The sequence below is a fragment of the Rhipicephalus sanguineus genome, chromosome 7, assembly GCF_013339695.2.
Source record: "Rhipicephalus sanguineus isolate Rsan-2018 chromosome 7, BIME_Rsan_1.4, whole genome shotgun sequence".
Lineage (NCBI taxonomy): Eukaryota > Metazoa > Arthropoda > Arachnida > Ixodida > Ixodidae > Rhipicephalus > Rhipicephalus sanguineus.
The window spans coordinates 106145876-106168123 of record NC_051182.1 but is presented as its reverse complement, the minus strand read 5'-3'; the positions used below and the strand labels follow the sequence as shown (position 1 = coordinate 106168123).

The window sequence follows — 22248 nt, the reverse complement described above, 5'->3', positions numbered from 1 at the left end:
AAATCGCTTGTCCTGGTGGTCTGGCGTATACGCAACACTCGGCACAGTTTCGTCAACTTATGGTACTACGGATTGAAGCGATGCACGCGGACTGATATAGTTTGTACGTTGGCTCCTCCGATTGGTGCAACCGTAACGGATGACCAGTTACGGTTGCAGCGAGTTGTTTAACCAGTGAGTTATTTAACGTGCATGTAAGTGTAAGTGAATGGGTGCCTTTAAATGATCCGACCCCCACCCCCCCCCCAACCCCACTCCCCCATCGAAGTGCGGTCGTTGGGGTGTCCGGGAAAAAAAGCCGTGTCCCCGAAATTTGCAGCGCGACAGCTCAGTCTCTAAGCCACTACACCACGTGTATAAAAATATGCGTACATAGAAATGTGTCGACTGTACATAGAAATATCCGAATTCAACCCCATTTCTGAAATAAAAAGAAAAATTCGGCTGATCCCACGTACCATGGCAGTCGATGTGATGCGAAGCATGCGGTGGGAAGGTGACTGTGGCGTAATTTTTTTTTTTTTTTGCTCCGCGAAACGTCACAAAATGACGCTAAAGATTTGTATCAATTTTATACGCACACATATATGTTGAAGAGCCGCATATGTGTTATGTAATCAGTTGTTTACAGTTGGGTAACGCTGGCAACGGCAACGTGAGTATTATACCAACACCAAAAGCCATAAGCTGATATGTAGTGCTTATACTTGTTCCTTATGATAGAGAACGCACGCACGTTTCACGACCCCGTGTGCATGTGTGGAAGACGTTCTTGGCAGTTCTTGAACAAGGTCATCATCCCCGTGATCAGTGAGCACCCGCAGCTGGTCATGACTTGTTGTCGGATCAAGTCGTGATCGCGGTGACGAGGGGTCCATGTGTAGTGAAATATGAGGTATAATACAGCTATTGGAAATCGTGGATGCCTCTGTCATTTCGTCGGCAAATTGTCTGTAGATAGAGCCGGCGACATGTTGGAATCTGAAGTCACTCTTCGCGTTGGTGAGGTATAGGCCATCGAGGCTGGTAGGCCTGGATAGTGCTACGTAGACCAACATCAGTGGATGGTGCTAGTCGTATTCGTAGACTACATGGGCGTATGTGGCCTACGTAGCCTAGTCTACAAAGCGGCTGTCAATCAGTCTGGCATCATCCTCGGTCAGCATGAGGCCATCGCCCAGCCTCGTAGGAAATGAAGGAGACACTGCGTCGTTCTGGCGGTCTAAGTGCACTTTACGGTGCGATGATGTGAATATCATACGTAACTTTCGTTAATGTATTCCTCCGGAGTCGAGCACTGCTTGAATATAGCTTGCTGTATAATAGGGATACAAATGTAATGTTTATTAGACTGCTATAAAAGCGGAGCCAACACTGGAACCACAGACGTTAATCTGATATGACGTCTGTATCGCAGGAGTACGGGCATCGTAAGAGTATCGTGTATAGTGTTTATTGCTTTCTTGTAAAATTAGATAGCAAGCACCACAACCACAAATGACGTTGCACCGCCATTACGCCTGCATAGGCTGTTTTTCCAAACCAGCTTATAGACCTGGCGTGGCTCTGTGGTAGAATACCTGATTGCCACGCAGAATGCTTGGGTTCGATTCCTGCTGGGATCCCAATTTTCATTCTTTCCATTCGTCGGGTCAACGCTGCCGATGTCGGTTTTTCTAAACGCTCTCGCATTTAATGTCTGTTCTCGCCGTTCCTGGGTATATATAAACTGTCAATCCCCTGTGGCGCATACCCGTACACCGCGGCCCGTGGTAAACGGGCATGTGCCACACGTGTCTGGAGGAAAGGGTTTGACGACGTACGCGACAGGATTTTCACTTTATTCATGTCATGACCCGACAGCCATATTCGTCAAATCATGTTACCCTTCCATGCCGATTTTGGTCTACACCAAGTTAAGGAGGCAATCATGAGAGCATCCAGACGTAGGCGGCTAGATAGATAGATAGATACGTAGATAGAAACGCTCAAAGTGCCAGAGGTTCGCTAAGAAATGTCTCGCATTTAATAAAGATACCGCTTCTGGGCTTTTGATGTATGCCTAGACTTTGAGGTATGACGCAGAAAAAAAAGCTTTCATAGGTCTGGGTTTTGGCAGGCTCCTGAAAATAAAGAAAAACAAGAAAAGGAAACGTGGCTCTACTGCTCCATTTTGCAGATATATCTATCAGTGCACACAGAATAAAAAAAAAAACGACGTGGGATGTGCTGAGGCTATCTCCCGTTCCAACTTTATTCACTACGTTCAGCGCTGAAAGCAATAAATCACGAAGAATGAGCGGCGGTGTGAATTACGTTGCGGCAACAGCGTTAGCAAAAAGACGTCGCATAGACTGCGCAGGGGGCGCTTACTTAAATAAGCCTGCGGTCAAAACGCGTATCAACATTTGCATTCATGAGTTCCAGCTATATAGGAAGCCAGTGCGTACCCTTTAGAGGGGTCCCAAACCGGAAATTCGCCTATCGTTTTAGGATCCCCCTTCTGCCGCAATGCGTTCATTTTTGTTTTGCTTTGTTGGTTTTTTGGTAATACCTTCACCGCCTCGAAAGGACGCACTTTCAAGCCGAGATAAACCTAGAAACGAGTAATAAACAAAAAAAAAAAAAACGAGAGCAACGAAACGCGTGCCGCCTGGCGAAAAAGAAATGCGTTTAAAATGAGAATGACGGGGACCGGCTGAAGGATTGTCGCTGATTCAAGATCAACATCGGGAATCTACTTTCTGTTGGTTCTGAAGCCTTCAATTTCTCGAAACGCAGTAAAAAAGAACACTAGTAAAGGAACATGCCAGGCAGTACGCGCAGATTGCGTCGGATATGGTTCGGGCATAGCGAGGAAGGGAAACAGCCCGTCTAGCTTCGCAAAGCGAAAAAGCCACGATGAGTCAGGGTCAATGGCTAATCCATGCAAATGGCTCGCCCAGGAGATGCGTATCCGTCCGCCTGCAGGGCTTAATCCGCGGAGATTAGGGGAAACGTGCCAACAATGGCGGATGCGTTCCGGAAACGCCCCCTCCGTATCGGAACCCATCGCGGGGCTTCCTCTCAACACACTCGGCAAGTGCACACCCAGATTACGCTCGCGGCATCAAGTGCAAAAAGGTAGTAACAAAAAGATGGCTCCCCCAGTGAATGGGATGATGGTGGAGAGAGAGAAAGGGTGGAAGCAGTGCAAACAATGGACGAATGTATGCGTAAAGGGAAGTGACGTAGACTAATGACGCTACTGAAGCACGCCATTTTGGCTCTCTAGCGCTTCTGCGTTTTTCGTTTCTCCAACATACGACACCGCGGAACGATCAAGCAGACGACGATACGTGTCGTCTGCTATCGCGTGTCGTTGCTTTACCCCTCCATTTGCATGTGATGTAGTTTTCCTATGTTTGCTCAAAAGGAAACTTAAAGTACGAAAGAACGCGCGAGGGAGAAATTTCTGAACCTTTAGGGTGATCAAGACTTTAGATGCCGTTGTGATTAATGACAGAGGACAACGAAGCCGACGCTTCATACGGAAGACATCGTGGACGCGTCGCGGTGTGAGGTTGACATCGGAGATCGGTTTAGAAAAGCGCTACGTTCTTGAAGTCTTACTCCTCGATCATACTACCATCATTGTGAAGAGTGCACAAATATTTTGTCGAGTATTTGTTTTGTTCTGGCATGAGCGTTGAATGGAAGTCAGCAGTAAAGAACTGCCTATCTAGGAGAAAAACATAGAGAACAATTGAAATAATGATACATCGGTCATTTGTGAAGGTTGCAAAATCTTGAGCGTCGCTGTTTGTCACGCTGTCGTTAGGAATTAAACTTTCCATTTCGCTATGAACTAATAAGAGTTAAGGCTTATTCGACGCGTTCTTCCCAACGAAATGTCTGATAAATGGCTCATTTCAGTTCTTCAGAGATCGAAGGTCTAACGACAAAGTAATCTAATAATTGCATATGAGTCTTACATTTCCTGCATCAAAAATTTCACCGCATGTGAGCACTGATAAGCATATTATTTTAAAGACGATAGTCTTTCTTGGGGAACTTAAACGCAGAAATTTTGGTCTGTCTTTCTGTCTTTCTGTTTGTCGGCACGTCCCTCGATTCAGCAACTCGGCCAAAGTTGAACCACTTGCCCAAGGGCCAGCCGTCTTGAACTGGTACGGCTGTTCATACTTGTGAACGTTGTCGATCAAAAAGTAAATATCATGCATATCTGAGGTGCAACATCACTAGGTAAGTATTAGGTGGCGTGTTCCTTTAATAGCAAAACTTCTTTGCAGACTAGTTGGTTCATACTTGTAAACTCGACTTACTGCGCAACCAGCAGGAAAGAAGAAGGGAGACAGGAGTTGGTAGTCTGCGCTCTTTCCTGTCTCCCTTCTTCTTTCCTGCTGGTTGCGCAGTAAGTCGAGTTTCCTTTAATAGAAAATGCATACATACGTAATTTTAAGGACCCTAGTTTCTTAAGCTGCGCTGAAAATGCATAAGAATGGAAGCTTGAGCGAGTTGGTATGCGTTCATCTTTGTTGAAACAGCGCTCACTAGACGACGACGAAGTAAAAGAAGGCACAGGACAGGCGCTGCCTGTCCTGTGCCTTCTTTTACTTCGTCGTCGTCTAGTGAGCGCTGTTTCAACAAAGCTGAAAATGCGACTGCGCTGAAATTTGCCTTCCTCCGTGCCCTTCGCACGAACTCATGGTTGTGTTTCGGTTTCGGTTCTGTATTGCACTGTACGAATGCCATGGGTTGGTGTTGAAAAACTTTAGTTTTGAGAAGGCAAAGAAGGTGAAAAAAAGTATTTAAAAAATGAAAAAGCAGCGTTGTGGGCGGCCTTCAGGCTGCCGGTTGTGGGCGCCGCTCTGGCGTTCCTGTTTTACCCAGGCGACGTGTAAATAAAAGAGTGTGTGGAGTGTACTCGTTGAGTGCGGACGTTTCTCTGCTTCAGCGCTTCGCGCCAAACCGCGTTTTGGGGCTGGCTGGCGTCCCCGCCGGTCGCGTTGGTCACCGCCGGTCTTCGCCTGCTGCTACGCCGGGACTACCAGCACGCAACACAGCACTCATGTTTCCCGACGTATTGCCAGATGGCGTCCATATCTCACACAGCGCCTCTTCTATCGTCTTTACACGACATTTGCAGCGAAGCACGCAGATACGCGGCCATTTTATTCACTGAAGACCGCTGTTCACTGAAGGCTGCAAGAAATTGAAGCACAGTTATGACCCCTTTTTTACGCGTGATCTCTAATCACGCAGACTAATTTGAATCCTATCTTATCTGAAATGTGGCAAATGCGATGAGAAATTGCATTGACTGCGTTTCCTAAAATAAAGAATGTGACTTCAATAAAAGAACGCAGATTTTAATTGATGCAGAAAGACAGGAACAAGCTCGGGCACATAAACATGAGAAAATGACTTCTCGTAAATCATAACGTCAACAAGGAGAGCTGAAACGCTGATGCTAACTGTCATGTCTAGCCCTCTAAAGTGCCTAGCGATCGTTTTGGAGTACTTATCGAATGGGAACTACGTGAAGTTCGCGCAGTCGCAGTGATTAGTTTGAGTGGCAGCGTTTTATTAATAATATTATTGCTGGCTTCCAGAAGAAGGATCACGGTCACCTCAGCGGTGTATTTTAAACGGATTAACAACGCTGCAACTCAAAGCCCTCCTTGGCGCGGCGGTGACGAAGCGACAGGGCGAAAAAATATTGACTGCTACGGCGAGCGCGGGGAGTCCTGTTTCCCGCGATGCACGGCAGGAGCGGAAGTGGCGCGGCTGTCGCGCTGGTCGGCGCTTCCCCTCCTCTCCCGATAGAGAGATGAGAGGGAGGAATAAACGTAAAGAGAGGTAAAGAGGCAGACGATGGAAAACGGGCGGCGTTGGGGAGCGCCAGTCGAGTTTCGCTCCGAGCTCAGCATCTGTGCCAGTCGTGGCTCTGCTCGGCGCCGAGGAAGGTCATGGAGCGACGTCTTCTTTAGATGCGGTGATGCGCCGAGCAGAATGTCGTGCTGCTATGAGACGGGGCGAATAAGATAAGACTACGAAGATGTATTCGTCAGTCAAGAGCGTTAGAAAACGCTGGATTATCGCCGTATTTTCCGTAGAGACGCTAGAAACCTGAACTTCGCATGTGCGACTGGTTGTAGAATCCCTGTAGGGCCAGAGAGTTTGACAACGTCAAAACAGCATTAGCGTGATTGATGAGCATAAGCAATGACAATCGTTGGACCCGGAAACATCTCCGAATATCGGGATTCATCTGCTGGATTGACGGAAATGACAACGCGACGAAATAACATTTAGAAAAAAAAAAAAACGAGTTTCGTTACTGCAACTGGACATGCCGTTGACACGTGAATGTTCTGGACAGTTGTTTCAGCTGCTTTGCTGCTGTTTACTTCTAGCCCTAGGAACCGGAGAGGCGTCGTCGTTCACGGTGACGCGGAAGCAGACGACGCTGACTGATGGAGCAGACGGTGTCGAGACTGGTGACGTCAGTAGCTACGAAACGACGGCAGATGGACCGGCTGGTCAGCGTCAAGACGGGGAGAAAAGAAACGGGCCACCATCGTCGGAACGAAGCGGCGATTTTGAGAAACTGGAGAAGCGGTTACCGAGAGCCCTCATTATCGGTGTTAAGAAAGCCGGTACGCGAGCGCTGCTGGAGTTCCTGAGGTTGCATCCGGACGTCAGAGCTACGGGTCCCGAAACCCATTTCTTCGATCGCCACTACAACAAGGGCATCGAGTGGTACAGGTAAGCTGAAGTTTCTGCTCGAATCGGCACGGTTATTTCTTTTGCCGGTGTTTCATATTACGTGCTGATTGTGGTAGAAGCAACGCCACAGAGCAATCTAGCTGATCGCTTGCCGCGGATTTCGCGTATTTTCATCTCTACGACCGGAATGCACATTTTACCAGATACTAAAAAAACAATCTGCGCCACAATGAAAAATGAGTAAAGCGGAATGATCGTGCAAAGCCTTATAAATTTTGCTGTAGGCAATAAAATATCGCTGCAGGAAGGAAACAGGCGCAGAAAATGTTGACTTTACTAAACATGCTTGTAGTTATCGAAATACGAAAAATAACGGAGGGTTTTATTGCGCTGATTGCACATGTTTATCTCCCGAGATAGTTGTGTTCGCCTGAAGGTGTTCGGCCATAATTGTTTGCAAGCTAAGGAATACTACCGAAGCCTCACATACTAGCTGGCCTCGGACATCGCTGTGACGTCGACTGTTTGGCATTGGGGATGCTTGCGCAGAAGAAATGCGGAAAATGCACGCCCAGAAAAATTGCCCTTGACAGGAATGTCTCCGCAAGTTGTGCTTCTTCGCAGTACCATGTTGCCTTACAGGCAAAGCACGCTTTACAGGTACCTCTCAATTCGCGTGTTCAATGTCTATTATGCTTCAGGCTTTCCGAATCAGTTTTTTTTTTCCTCATTCAAGTAGGTGCAACTAAAGAAAGAGATGTTTTTAACCCCGGTAACTAGGGCTGGAATTATTCAACACAGTATAAGAGTGCGTGAAGGGAAAATGCAGACTGAAAACAAAGCCACGTTGTGGTATGCTTAATAAAAGCGGGTGATTTGTAGCAGCGGTAAAAACGTGATGCCACTTCTTTCTGCTACTTAATGAAAAAGGGCGTCCATGAGCTTAACTCCGCATAACATTCTGATTAGCAATAACGATAACCTTCTATAAAAATCTTCTCTAAACGTTGAGCCGTCAACTTCTATATAAATAAAACCAAGAAGCTGACGCTTTCCTGATGGCACTAAATGGCTAAATAAGATGGCGACGTAAGAAGTTAGGGCGAACAGAAAGAGGGCCAGCAAACCAGCGGGATTACAAAGAACCAATGCTTAGAACATGCAAAACAGTTCCTTGTATTTGAAATTAGACCTGCAAGAGTTTCAAGCTAAGTGAGTTTGCACGATTCCTTAATGGTACTGAAGCGCAAAATAAGACGACAACACAAACATGTGATTCTGTAGCATCAGGTAAATATACGTATTATTCCAGTTGTTCGTTCTTTAAGCAAATGTTATACTGGTTGAAAGTGTAGAAGAAGCATTGGGAGATCTGGCCTTTACCTTAAATGCTTTCTGTGACAGCCGCGCTTGCTGTATCATGCGTTTTATTCCTATCTATGTGCTTCCCTCGCGAATTTGCCATTAGCACAAACATAGTTGCAGCATTATAAAGAAAACTGTAGCTGAGTTTAAATATTTGTACCCCAATTTATCTAGGAAACAAGTTTCTTTGCTGCATTACCCTTACAAAATTGATCCCAGTTTCATATGGATAAGGCACATATGGAATCAGCTGCGAATTCTGTCCCTGACATTATAATTTAGTTCACCTACTTTTTTTCAAGAACAAACTTAACAACTTCTCTTATACCTGCGTCTAGGGTTGTAGCACACGAAAAAGATATCAACGGTGTTTTTTTTTGTTTTTTTTTTTTACGCAGCGGCATCATGACCACGCTACGTATCTAAGAAACTACGCTTCAACGCCGTCTTCAGTGCACGACCAAACAAACAAATGCCTTTCAAATCACATAGGACCAGAGGTCTACGGAACGACACCCCGCTTTTTTTTCCGCGTCCTGTTACCTCACGCGTGTCGGGCAATGAAAAAGAAATCACGGCTTCCCCAAAGGGAACGGCGCGACAGTAGCATAGCACGAAGCAAACATCGAGCGCGCACAATCGAGCTCCTTAAGGCGGCGCGAGCCCCTGATTAAGTAGAGCAGGGAAAAGAAAGAGAAGGGAGGAGGACAAACACACGGGGAATCAAATAGTCGGCGGCGGCGACACCGAGCTGCTCTACGTTGTCACAATGTCTGCCTGTGTTAGGGGAGACAGCCGAGGAGATAAAGGAGGTTGGGGGGAGCTGGGGCGGTAATCAAAAGGTGCGTTGCGTGTAGCGGCCGCCAGCTTGGGAGGCGATTAATAAACAGTAAATGACACGCATTAGAGGGGAGAGCGCGACAGGTCGTAAGCGGAACGGGGAGAAGCCTGGCCTTTATGAGTCTCGCCAACACTGACGACCCGTGCTTTCTTTCTATTGTCCTCGTCGAGTCGTTGTTTTTGGTCCTTTTTTCCTGTTCCTGTTCAATCAGTGAGCTGCGCCGCTTCGCTATTTGTTTTTTAGCTGTCACGTGAGCACTGAACTGATTGTTGTCTTTTTTCTTTCGACCCCGAGGGGTAGTTATTTAGTCGAACCATTTACGGGGAGGCGCGCTACGCTAAAACGGGAATTGGCGGGATTGAAGAATTCTGTAATTCGTTTACTCGTGCTCTTAGTTTCTAGACGCTCGTAGGAGACCTGTGGTACATATGTGAAAGAGGAAGAATCATACACCTACTTACTGTTTGGCAATCGATAAATGTTTTTTTTTTGTCTGTACTGTCCGAGTGCCTTTAGCTGTTGGGGGAGTAAGTGATGTCAGTGATTGAGGCAGAACCATCGAATCGTACGCCTTGGATCTTCATTTCGTTGTACGCAAAGCGGCGTAGTAATACTTGCACTTAAGTAACCTAAATGAAAATTCCGGCAGTTTTAACCACGTTTGTTGTCTAATCCCGAAGTGCTACACTGAAGGGGTCTTGCTGCGCAGACAAGGAATTTTAATTGCAGTTGGGATATGGTCACTCTTTATAATTCGTTTAAGTGTTGGGAACGCTTAGACACGAACAGACCTTCAGCTTAGCGCGCTGCCACAAGAAAGTGTCTGCACATTGCCGAAATGTCCTTGTGACAAATATTTACCTCAGACTCTAAGAAAAAGAAGCAAGAATACCTGTTACTCATTTTGGTGCGTCCTGATTCGCCACATATATATCTCTCTTTCAAAAATAAACGTTCTCTCTCTATTGGAGAGTACCGTATTTACTCGATTGTAACGCGACCACAATTTAACGCGGGGCGACTTTTCGTTGCGTCCAGGAAGAAAAAAAAATAAAATTTCTTTATTCGATTGCAACGCGAGAATGGACTTTAGATAGCGAGAATCTGAAAAAAAAAAAGAAACTCGCATTACATTCGAGTAAATGCAGTTTAATGATCTCCAAATGAGAGTTAACATGTGCGTTTAAAGAGTTATATTTGTGGCAAGTCAGAACACGCCAAATTGAGAAGCAGGTAATATTTCTTTTCTTCCTTTAGTCTGCCTGTCTCACTTGTAAGTATCGTGTGATGTCCAATACACTATTTTGTCACGATACTGACATTCGCAATTACCCACATTTGATAATGAAAGGCCGCGTTCTGGCTTCTGGGATAAGATGTGCCTCAAGAATATGTGCATCGCAAAGGGTCGGTCGTTAGCTTCGGTGTGGCGGCAGATGTATTTCTATTACGTATCTGTCAGGAAACATGTATTTGCAGGCTCATTCAGGCTCGAACCAGCTCTTTTATCTTTTAGAAATTTCCGTTGGCCTTATGATGGCCTTTCGTGCGCGAATAGTTTCTTTACGATTTCTGTTGGCTGTTGAGGGAGTTGTTTTACCAATAGATGCGCTCTGACGCGCCGTAACATGATTTCCAATCAAGCTATAACATTGTTTTAGTTACTGTTCCTGTTGCCTCTAGAATATCATAGCCTTGCGCATTGCCAGCGAGTTCCTTGGCTGAAAAACCTATTTTCAGCAATAAGATGCCACATTGCGTTGGCGGGCTGCTTGTGGGGCGTACACGGCATCAAGGGTCAAGTCTTACAGAAAGCTAAACATAGATCATAAATTCAAAAGAACGTGACCCTCATTTTTGCAGCTCATTGAAGTAAAAAACGATGCTGCCCGTTACTTCGTGCACATAAAAGAAATTTCACTTAGGGAGAGCTTCGGTTACGGAAGGCTGCCAATGAGGCTAGAAACATTTTCGACCTCGAGGGGAGTACAGGGCACAACTCTTTCATCAAAGGTGCGAACAATGAAAACACCTTGGAGATGTATAAAGAATCTGGGGCAGCATTTACACAGGGCTTTCCATTAGGAACTATATAAGGAAAGCTAGTGTAGCACTATTACAAAGAAGGAAAATAAGGTGCTCCAGTGCTAACAGTGTGCTGGTTTAACAAAAGTGGAAGAGGGAGCCCAGTGGCTATGCATAACTGTTACAGAAACACCATCAAGGTAACCGGTGTTTTGCTAATATAAGAAAATAACAAATGAAACACATCGACGCAAATAAACACACGGGACGGAGTAGGCCTTAATAATAGCAGAGGCGTGCCCCAACAAAGCCTGAACGTTTAGTGGTAGACGTTAGTGAATAATGCATGCGAGGGCGGACTTCTAACTTGTTTTACCCGTCGCTACTTCGTTCGTCTTTTCCTTCACGGGGGGTGCTATAAATAAGAGGCAATAGAAGAGCCATTCGGGAAATGCCCTCCTTTCTCGCCAGAGGGCGCGGTTGTTCCACGTGGTTGCTTCGGAAAGGGAAAAAAAAGTAGCGTATCATAAAGTGGCTTTTAGAAAGATGTCACGTGACAATGAACAAAAAAGGAAGAGGGGGCTGTACAGTTCTAAACGACAATATATAAGAAAGATGGAAAAGCCCTGGTGGTAGGAATCGGCTAAAACACGCAGACGAAGACAACTGCAAACAAAAATTGTGTTGCAGACGAAAATAAAGATGGAAGCTAGCAGACGACGTAGCATTGCTGCAAGCAATAGAAGCGTGAGCATCGCGGGAAAAAAAAGAAAACTAAATCGCGAAAATGTGGCCAGCAAGGCGAAACAAAGCCAGCTAGCGACGAGGAAGGCAACGAAGACGAAAGCCGTCGAAAGTGACTAAACAATAATAAAAAAATGTGATACCAGTAATAAAATAATGGCAAGCACGCCGTGGATGAACAGAAAGAAAAAGAGGGATAAATCATTGCCCCTCCGCCACCCTTCGTGGGCGAAGTATTTCGCGTCTTCATGGTCGGGGCACCTTTCTTTCTTTCTTTCTTTCTTTCTTTCTTTCTTTCTTTCTTTCTTTCTTTCTTTCTTTCTTTCTTTCTTTCTTTCTTTCTTTCTTTCTTTCTTTCTTTCTTTCTTTCTTTCTTTCTTTCTTTCTTTCTTTCTTTCTGTATATATTTTGCGACCTAGAGTAGCTGTATCGAACCCTCCCCTGCCATCCGGAGCATTAGAACTAAAACAAAAGCTCAAAGCGATGTATGTACAAGCACACCCCGTATAAAATGAAACGCGGCACGCCTGGAGGGATGAAGGGTGGCACCGAAGGAGGTAAAGAGCGAAGGGGGAAGGGAGAGGTGAGGGCAGGAAGCGTATAGGGGCGTAAAGGAAAAGGCATTTTCAGGCGCGCCACGGACACGAAATGCGCGCTCGAGCAAATATATATTAAAAAAAAACAAAAGAACAAAGAAACCAGGAAGGTAGGGTGGCTTGTGTGCCGCAATCAATGCAGGGTCACGTCTTCTAATAAAGCTGTTTCCTTGTTTCGCGAACGGAGGCGGGTGGTGGAACGAAAGAGAGAGAGGAGGAAAAAAAGCCGAGAGAAAGAAAGAAGGAAAAATTGGAGAGAAGGGAGACATGGCGCCTTTGACAATGACGTCACATATCATCGCCGTTGCGTAACGAAAGAAATATTCTCACAAACGCGTGAAAGACTACTAAATATAACAGATCCACAAAAACAACAACGCCATACACGACAAAAAAAAAATGCGGAGCTGGCAATGGAGTTCTCTCGCGATGCTTGTTACTCTCTTCTCAAATTCGGCGTCGCGATTTCAGTATTTTTTCAAAATTCGTATTGTTTGGTGCCACGTTTCACAGTTTTTATGTGAGCTTCTGGCCTGAGTGTTATGATACAGCTTTTCAGAGGTCGCCCCCCCCCCCCCATCCTCCGTTCTGAGCGTAGACATGTCGGGACCCCGAAAACAATTCTTCAGGTCGTATCTGAGCGTTGTTGCTGCCTCAGCGTCTCCGAAAACGTGTTTGCATTTTTTTTTTGTTTTGGTGTTGTTGTTGTTGTTGTAGCTTTGTTGTTTATGGTGCCGTTGTTCGAGCTTCAAACCGTTCCTGGTCCGTCGTTGGTTGCGGACGAAATTATTTCTCGCTGTTCTCATCGTCGTCGTCGGTTTCCGGCTGTCAGTATCGTCGCAAATGGTTTTTCTGGTTCCCTGGCACGCTCGCTTGATCCTATATATAGATACGGCCGAAGCAATTTTGCTGGAATCGTGTCCGTTTTGTCCCTTTCTTTCTTGTGGTTCTTGTTTTTAGACCTAATAATGTTGACGGCGCGGAAAATTAAATGTGAAGGCTTATCGCAGGGGCGTTCAAAGTACAAGCGAATGTCTCGGGACATCCCTTACAAGTTTCTTTTACTTTTAAAAAAGCAAAGAAGCTAGCACCAGTGTCAGTGCTCTGATGGACAACATTATTTCGAGTCGATGGACTGATTGAATTGGCCGCGGACTGCTCGGTCTCTTCCTGAACTCTACGAGTTTAGCACCAGAAGAGGATATTTGTTCGAGTGATTAGGTTTATGTTTGGTAGCTTAGCGACTGTTGCCTCCGTGGATGATGCTCAGAAATGTACCACGTAGAAGTGAGGGGCACGCCAGTTTCGTTTGTGCTGTACCGTGCAAACGAGAAGAAGTCACGTTTGTTGGAGAAGTTTGTGTTCGAAACTAAAAGGGTGCCCTGTCTCAGGCTGTAGAAAAGACAGACTTTCACATGATTTCATATTACGGCGTGGTTTCAGCGTTATTAGCCTATTTTCAGTCTTCTACTAGCAAGGATCACCAACAATTGTGTTTAGTGGTGTGAGAAGGCAATATGACTTTTATACTTTTAAGGCTTGTATTACAAGCAAACGTTTAAGTTATAATAGCTTCTATTTGACTGTTAGTGCGCTGGCTGACAGGTCAGGATGTGGGAACCGTCGAAAAAAAAAAAGGTAACATGGGGTGGAGGTGAACTGGTTTTAATTAGATTTGTTGGGTTAAATCTAAAGCCACTCTACACTTACGGTTCATACAACTGATTATTTTCTTGCAATATAGACTCGCCTTTAAGGCATAACACTGTGTGTGTATATTTTTTTTTTTTTTTTCGAAAGTCTGCCCTTAGGCATAATATTTATTCAGAAATACACATATAAATTTGCTTCGTGTATGAAGTCCAGTAACGAGCGGTGGTGAGGTCCAATAATCCAGCGGTCAAGGTCGGGTGGTCGGCCAGGCCTGAGGCCTGTGCGCTGTGAGTCCTGTGCTGTTTATAAACCGAATCAGTGTTTTGTGGAATCCGTTATCGTGTATCCAGTGGTCATGGCTAATCGTGACACTGTAGCGGAGGCCGACTTTCAGCAGGGTACGGGAGCGTAGCGATTGTAAACCTGCACACGTTCATAATAGATGGTACGCATCTGTCTCCTTCACTGGAACAGAGTATTATGAACACACAGCACCGTGTAGTAAACCCGACCAGTTCTGCATTGAGATGGCAGCCAGTTTAAGCGCAACCCCGGCCCGAAGACTCCTATGCCCAACTTTCTCCGTCTTACGAGTGTTTCCCAAGAAACATGGATCAATTAAGTAGTTGAAGGGAATAGTTTTCGTTGCAGACATATGCCTCTCGGACGCATTGCAATGACCTATGTCATTTGCTGCATATGACCTCCCATTCTTTCACCTCTTTAGAATGCGTTTTCCAGAATTTCTCTTTTCTTTTTAAGTTTTTCTATAAATTGGCTTGCCTAAGCAGTGCGTGTGTGAAATCCTGGTAGTGCGTGTTGTAATTCGCCATAAATTTAGAAGATAGGCTATCAACGGGTTCCTCACGACAAATTTGCCCTCTGTGAGAAGATGTGACGCGTTGATACAATCGCAAAACTTGGTAAGTACATCACTCATGATACCACTGAAAAGCACTATACATGACCGTCACGCAGATCCTATTTAATCGACAGTTGTAAGAACCCCTGACATTTCGACGTGCTCAAACGAAAGACCCCTATCATACCATGAAATGTGGGCAGCAGAAGATATGAAAAGAAACAGATCTTTTGCACGCTCTGTTGCCTTATTCTGCATAAGCAGACACGTTCCCCAGCATAGTGGACGGCCCTGTCAGAACGCAGTTTTTCTACTCTTCCACGTTTTATTTTTTCGTCCTCCTTAGAAGCTTGTTCTCCATCGCTCGTAGTGTACCACACACAGAGTGCTCGTTTGCATCCATCGCTTTCCTTCGCGACTCTCAAAACTTTCCGTGCTCCTGACAGCAGGCACTCCATGTTCTCAGCCAACTGTCCAACTTTTCTTCTTTCTTTTTCATCGTCTACTAGTACAACGCCACAGCTATTCCATCTAAGCGTTCTCAAGGGGGTGTCAACTTCTTAGCCCCACTGGATGCCTTAAAAAAGAACCCTAGGCATTACAAGCACCCAAGCCTCGCTGACTTATCCTTTCTTTTTTGTGTCGTATCACAGCCTTTCTTTCTGAGAGCCTCGCCCATATATCCATCGGCCCTTGTTTGTCGCTGACACTCACGGCGTGCGGGGGACGCATGTGGCTGGCGTGGCGTAGTGGGAGGGCTTAGGCGTCCATGGAAGTGTCGCATTGATCTCCGATACGGGAGAATCGATAACGGTTGAGGGAAATCGACTCCGCGAGTCGATCCGGGGCTGCCGATAGAAGGTAGAAGAATGGCTGTTTGAGCAACGAATCGATGCCTGTTCTGACAGGAAGGACCGCCCGATGCCATAGCCGAAGTCCGTCCGCATGTCTAAGGCGGGGTTTTCCGCGCGCGCACGACAAAATCCGAAGCCACGTTTCTGAGACGACGAACTTGGTGCTCCAATTCCGTCTCCGGGGGTTTCGAATCTCAGGTCTGCATATTAACATTTTAGATTCTGCTAGAAGACCCAAACATTATTAAATGCTTCCGCCTTGTAAGAATTGATGGTGTGGTGTAAGGAGTGATTAATTAAAACAGACCCCAATATGTAGGAACGATGGAACATTGGCCTTAGGAAAATTTTCTGTTTTAAACAGCAGAGGAAGCCGTTGAAGTAGTGAAGAAAACAGCAGCATAGTTTTGTGCCGTTCGATTATTTATATGAAAGCCACAAGATATAGGACTGACATTTCGCAACCAGGTGCTGAAGCTTCCTGCTTTATGACTGTAATACTGCGAATGAATCATGGCTTTAGTAAGCTTGGATATCTGTACATTACACCTGGGCATTCAAGGAATTCCTTTGCTTCGATGATAAGACATTAGCCGTTGCTTTCTTACTGTCTTGATTTCTGGAAAGTATTACGAAGTAGTACCCGAAGTGGGGTTGGCAGCTTAACGAATGATGTAGTGATCAAATTTTTATTTTGTGTCTAGTAGCATTTCACCGTAGTGTAACAAACCTCAAAACACAGTCACAGTTGTTTTCCAACAGTAATTTTGAAGGCCCAATCGAACGTGAACCGAGTGTAGCCAGAAGCAAACAAAATAAAATCGAATATCGAGGACTTCTGCGGCAGTTTAAAAAAAATGTTCAGCAGACGATTACAAACTAATTTTGATGTCTTCGTATATAAATGACGTCAGGAAGGTTGTGTGAATGCATTGAGCCTCACTAAGTTTTTCATAATAAATAAACAAAGGGTGCATCAGGATCAAATAAGCAATTGGTTCGCATACTCAAGGCTAGTTTGTGAGTAGAACTGACGGCGACGTAGCTGAAAATGTAGCATTATAGGAACGGCATTGTTAGCACTATCCCATGTACTGCTGATCTTGTACGTGTTCTGTGGGCACTGGGATAACACTTATGAAACGTTTGTTTTAAACTCATGGTTGATCACGCGTGGTCGTTAATTTCAAACGTTCTAAATGTCTTCAAATGTAATTTAGTTCATTGGCAGTGCCGATTTGTTTCGAAGACCGAATAAAGTGGATGAATATTGATTGGTTAATGTAAAGTTACCAATAATTTAAGAACCCTAGGCTAAGAGCAATAACGTTTATTCAGGTGGTAAATGTGCACAAAGCGTTCATGGAAGGAAACATTGAGCAGCTCTAACACGGGGCGAAAGTAGAAGAGTAGGTCTGAAAATTGATATGCATAAAACTAAAGTAATGTGGAACAATCTTGGCAGAGAACAGCGCTTTGCGATAGGGGGCGAGACATTGGAAGTTGTAAAAAAGTACGTCTACTTAGGACAGGTAATAACAGCGGATCCGAACCATGAGAGTGAAATAACTAGAAGAATAAGGATGGGATGGGGCTCATTCGGCATTATCAAATCATGAATGGTAGTCTACCACTATCCCTCAAGACGAAGGTATATAACACCTGCATCTTACCGGTACTTACCTACGGAGCAGAAACCTGGAGACTTACAAAGAGGGTTCAACTTAAATTGAGGACGACGCAGCGAGCGATGGAAAGGAAAATGATAGGTGTAACCTTAAGAGACAGGAAGAGAGCAGAGTGGATCAGGGAACAAACGGGGGTTAAGGATATCATTGTTGAAACCAAGAAGAAGAAATGAATATGGGCCGGGCACGTAGCACGTCGGCAGAATAACCGGTGGTCATTAAGGATAACTGACTGGATTCCAAGAGATGGCAAATGCGTGAGGGGGAGACAGAAAATTAGGTGGGTAGATGAGATTAAGAAGTTTGTAGGTATAACGTGGCAGCAGAAATCACAGGACCGGGTTTATTGGCGGAACATGGGAGAGGCCTTTGCCCTGCATGGGCGTAGACAGGCTAATGATGATGACCACGGGGGAAGAAAAGAACAGGAGAGAGCACTGTCTTGTGATTTTGAGCAGCGCTCTTCACTACCATGTGTTCATGCTGCTCTATATTATGCTGTCTGATAAGATGTACCAAGAAGCGCCACTGTACGCGCTGCTAGTGACGATGACGGCTGTGTGCAGTCTATCTGTATTAGTTTTGACGGTTCTTCGGCTTGATTACGAATGCTTTGGATACTTCACTATGTACTCACTCTATATCCATTTCCATCTCTTATGTTTACGTCTTCAAACATTGGCACAATTGGTGCAGTAAGCCAGAATTTTCCTCCACGACATAAGATACATTCCATAATGATTGTTGTGGTATTACGGGTTTTTTTCGTAATGTTCAAAACAAAAAACAAACATCTGTTCTCCGTTTTCCACTACGCAGGCTCCAGATGCCGCTGACACTACCGGAGCAGATCACCATGGAGAAGACGCCCAGCTATTTCGTCACCGAAGAGGTGCCGGCGCGCATTCGAAGCACCCTGCCCGATGCTCGTCTCTTGGTCGTCGTTCGCGACCCGGTCACCCGGGCCCTCTCCGACTACGCCCAGACGGCATCCAAGCGTCCCGACACCACGCTGCCATTCGAAGTGCTAGCGTTTCGTAGGCGCAGGCGGAGGAGAGACGGCGACTCCACTTCAAACACTGGCCACCATCCCCTTCACAGAAGGCGAACCCGGGGACGAAACGGCTCTTCGAGCCCCGGAAGAACCTGGACTTCTGGAGGTTCCGGCAAAGTTTCGGCAGCACCTCGCTACAACACACGCGATAGCGTTCGAAGAACCTTCGTCGATAGGCCGAATGACCGCGAAGATCACCAAAGGAGACATTTACCTCATGGCAAGGAATATAAGTACAGTGAGAAAGCCGTTGAAGATCGCCAAGTCACTGTCAGTAACGAAGAGGCTCTTCACAACGAAGAAGACAACTTTATATCATACAGGCGAAGTGTAATACCTAATGGTATGTACGCAACTCGAAATATGACGAAATATGGTGAAGACTGGGTGAGCCAAAACCATCGGTATAAAGAAGGTAACGGTGACAACGCCATTCCCAAAGACGTTCCTTACGTTATTATTAAGAAGAAAAGTACATCTGTATCATCGAAGGACCTACGGACTGAAGCAAGAAGTGACGACAACAAGATGACCAACCAAGAGGACCTCATTTATAAGGCCACCAACAGGGACTGCGGTCCGGTCGGTCGCAGTAACAATAACGGCACGTGCTGGAACGCAAGCAACGACGTCGACGAGGCGTGGTCTGGCATACGCATCGGCCTGTACGCTAACCACCTCGCTCACTGGCTCAGGCACTTCCCCCAGTCCCAGATTCACGTCGTCAGCGGCGAGGAGCTGGTCAGGAACCCGGCCCGAGAGATGGCCATGGTCCAGGACTTCCTGGGCCTCAGGCGGCTGGTGTCCGAGGACCATTTCTACTTCAACCGAACCAAGGGGTTTCCCTGCCTCAAGAAAAGCGAAGGTAGCGGCAGCCCCCACTGCCTCGGCAAAACCAAGGGCCGCACCCACCCGCGGCTCAGCGAGGAGAACGTGCGCAGGCTGAGGAAGTTCTTCGAGCCGCACAACGTGAAGTTTTACAAACTTGTGGGACGTGACTTTGGGTGGGAACGCGCGAGGTGAGCGTCGAGGATACTAGATGGTAGTTGTTTAAAAAAGAATGAAACATTGAGGAGTGATGTTCTCAGCGTCCGCCCGTGCGCTCCAGCCAATCCTAATATAGGCTTCTGTGGATACAAAGATAAGACTTGCTCCGCTTCGTGATCCTATCTTATCTCTTCGTGCTCCAAAGATATTACTTGGGGAGTTTCAGGATTACCAAAACTGCCCCTGGTGCATTTCACGTCTCCCGCTGTTCTTCTGGCAAGGCAACAACGTGATCTATAAGTGTTTCAGACAGGGTGAAATGAGGACGACATACATAGCGTTGTTTGAAACGCTGTTCGATTTTTTTATAATAATGTTCAAGCCAGACTAGTCGAGCACACTTCAGCCGGGCAACAACATGGATTGCATGCGCAAACACTGCTGACAGGATACGTGATGCTACGGAGAAGTCGCGAGTAAATGCAGCAGCCAAAACAAAGCTTGCCGTAACACCAAAGCATCAGATGAAGGCTACGCCTGTCACTGCCAACATATCATGTGCTCTATGCGTCGGCACATTGTGACAGAGCCGTACAGTAAAGGTACTTGACTGACTTTGTTGAACATACAAGGATTATTCAAAACTCTATAGAACACGCGCCAGTTCGCTCATTCAGAACTACCCTCCATACTATGCTACATCAGCGAATGTCCCGCTGTAGGCAATGTGGTATATTCTCGCAGCTGCACTATCGCTGCTGGATGCATTTAAATATCATATAAATGTAATCATAAGGCTCCTTGCATTCCATAAGCCGCTGTTAATCCAGGAATAGGTCACAGTAAATCGATCGAATACTGTTCTCATCACGAAAGATACACAGGAGCGGCGAGAAGTACTCATTGTAGAGCTCAGTGGACTAACTTAAGAGGATTACAAGCCCAGCAGCAGCCAGTCGTTCTGTAGCTCAGATCGAAAAAACATTATCCCCCGCCTCCACCACAATTATCGTGCAAATAACTATACGCCAATACAGACTGCCTTTGTGGCCGTTTTCATTATTGTCATTTCGAGGTGATCTTTATCGCTAAGCATTCACAGCAATATTTAAGGTCCTCGCACTGTTATGTCGTGTGGCACAATTAACGCGGCCGTTTTGAGATGTCTAGCTAGGACGAATTCGTGTAGTTGTAGTAGTAGTAGTATCAGTAAAACCGAATAGTCTTTTAACTTTGTTGGTCAGAGGTATAGCAGGAAGTGACGTCTTCGAAGTTGCGCCTTCGAAGTTGCGACTCAAATCAGTTCAGCTTGCTCCTCGCCTCGTATACATTTTTAATAACATGAAGATGGCACATTTTTTTTTTTCATTTTGTCCCCAACCTCTCTAGACTGTCTGAAAGGTATCGATGTCCACGGTAGAAGCACTGGCACAGATTTTATTTGTGCGACTACTCTACTCTGTGTATCGTGCTATGAATGCACCATCATTATTGCCGCTATTTTATAATAGACTGTGTCACCAGATAACTTTCAGTCTGCCATCGATGAATGGCCGCTCACAGGAAGAGTAAATAGCCGGTCTACTATTAAACCAAGAGTGGACACAGAGAAAAAGAATGTATAGTTGATGAGGGCGTTCGTTATGATACAATGATCAAATCGTGAAATGTCCAACTTAATCACGGTTCTGACTGACGCGGTGTAATTCTATCAAAAGCAGCAGTACATCATCCCCTTCATCGCGGTCAGCATCGTTTTCACTGCAATAAGCGAGTTGAAATCTACACCAAAGAGAAGGCGTCTCCTAGGCACCGGAGTTACCCCAGTCTTTCATCGGCTAACTTTGGTCCTTGCGTGCATATTTCTTGAGGTTATCTCAGCGCACACTCCACAGTGCTTTTCTCGTTTCCTTTTCAAGTCATTCGCTTAGCCCGACGAATCGTTGTTTCGGCATTGAACAGTACTACGTGCTGCATTACTTGTCATGGTACCACTAGCCAACGCGCTGCCTTTCCATCGCCTGTTCTCTCCTCCTGTTTGGTACAGTGGTCAGTGCCTCTCGCGGCGTTCTCTTGAAGTCACGCACAGCTCCAGGAGCTGCATCCGAACAGCTGCCAATGCCATGTCACGTGACTAAGCGGTGCGGTGGCGAGCGCTCTCCCACGCCGTGTGATGGTAACATGTGGCAGGAGGCACGGCCTCTGCGATGGCTTCCGACAGGAGGCTTTGTACGGAAAAGAGAGAAACGTTCCAGGCATATAGTTAGACGAGGCGTTGTCCCGACTAACAGGTTCTTACACATTTAAGCCCACGCTTTCACGCTTCAAGCATGACTAAGCAGCTTTGTGCCAGCAACGGAGAGCTTGACGTGTTAAAATGGCCGGCCCCAGCCTCTACTGAACGTAGTCGCTGGGCACTTCACGCTAGTTGTGCTGTGTGAGAAATGTGGTACCGCATATTTTTGGACGCCAGGCATAGCACATTTCGGTAGCGCGCATACAGCAGAACACAGTATCAGTCCACCACGTTTCTTCAAATGAAGCTTAATCTATAATGGGTCTTGTTCGGCTGAGAGCACGGTACAGGAAGGCAGTGATATCAGAATGTATTTTCGTTTGTCTCTCGAATGTCTACGTGTTGGGACCCTTTGTTATTTCGTTTTCTGGGGTTATTCTGCGAGCGTAATTGGGAGAGTTATTGGAGAACAGAAAATTTCTTTGGTGCGAGAAGTCTACTTTGAAAATGTTCTGCCGGAATTAGATTCGAATTGCATGAAGAGATGATATATTGTAATCTCTTCCTAGTTGCTTGAACTCATAACATCTACTGGACGTTCGTTCCGGTCT

General features: G+C 45.9%; 1 protein-coding gene across 2 annotated transcripts in view; it reads left to right on the top strand.

Moving 5' to 3' along the window:
* The window catches only part of LOC119399704 (heparan sulfate glucosamine 3-O-sulfotransferase 2-like), a 145322-nt gene extending 125188 nt beyond the window's left edge, over nt 1-20134 (top strand). Inside the window, exons 1-2 of one of the 2 annotated variants that reach the window (XM_037666533.1) lie at nt 5757-6771; nt 18180-20134. In XM_037666533.1, the coding sequence (XP_037522461.1) occupies nt 6356-6771; nt 18180-19437 (1674 nt within the window). In that variant the 5' untranslated portion in view covers nt 5757-6355 and the 3' untranslated portion in view covers nt 19438-20134. Of the gene's footprint in view, nt 1-5756; nt 6772-18179 lie in introns of those variants that run through there. The other variant, XM_037666534.2, reaches the window with a different exon arrangement.
* The last annotated feature ends 2114 nt before the right edge of the window (nt 20135-22248 follow it).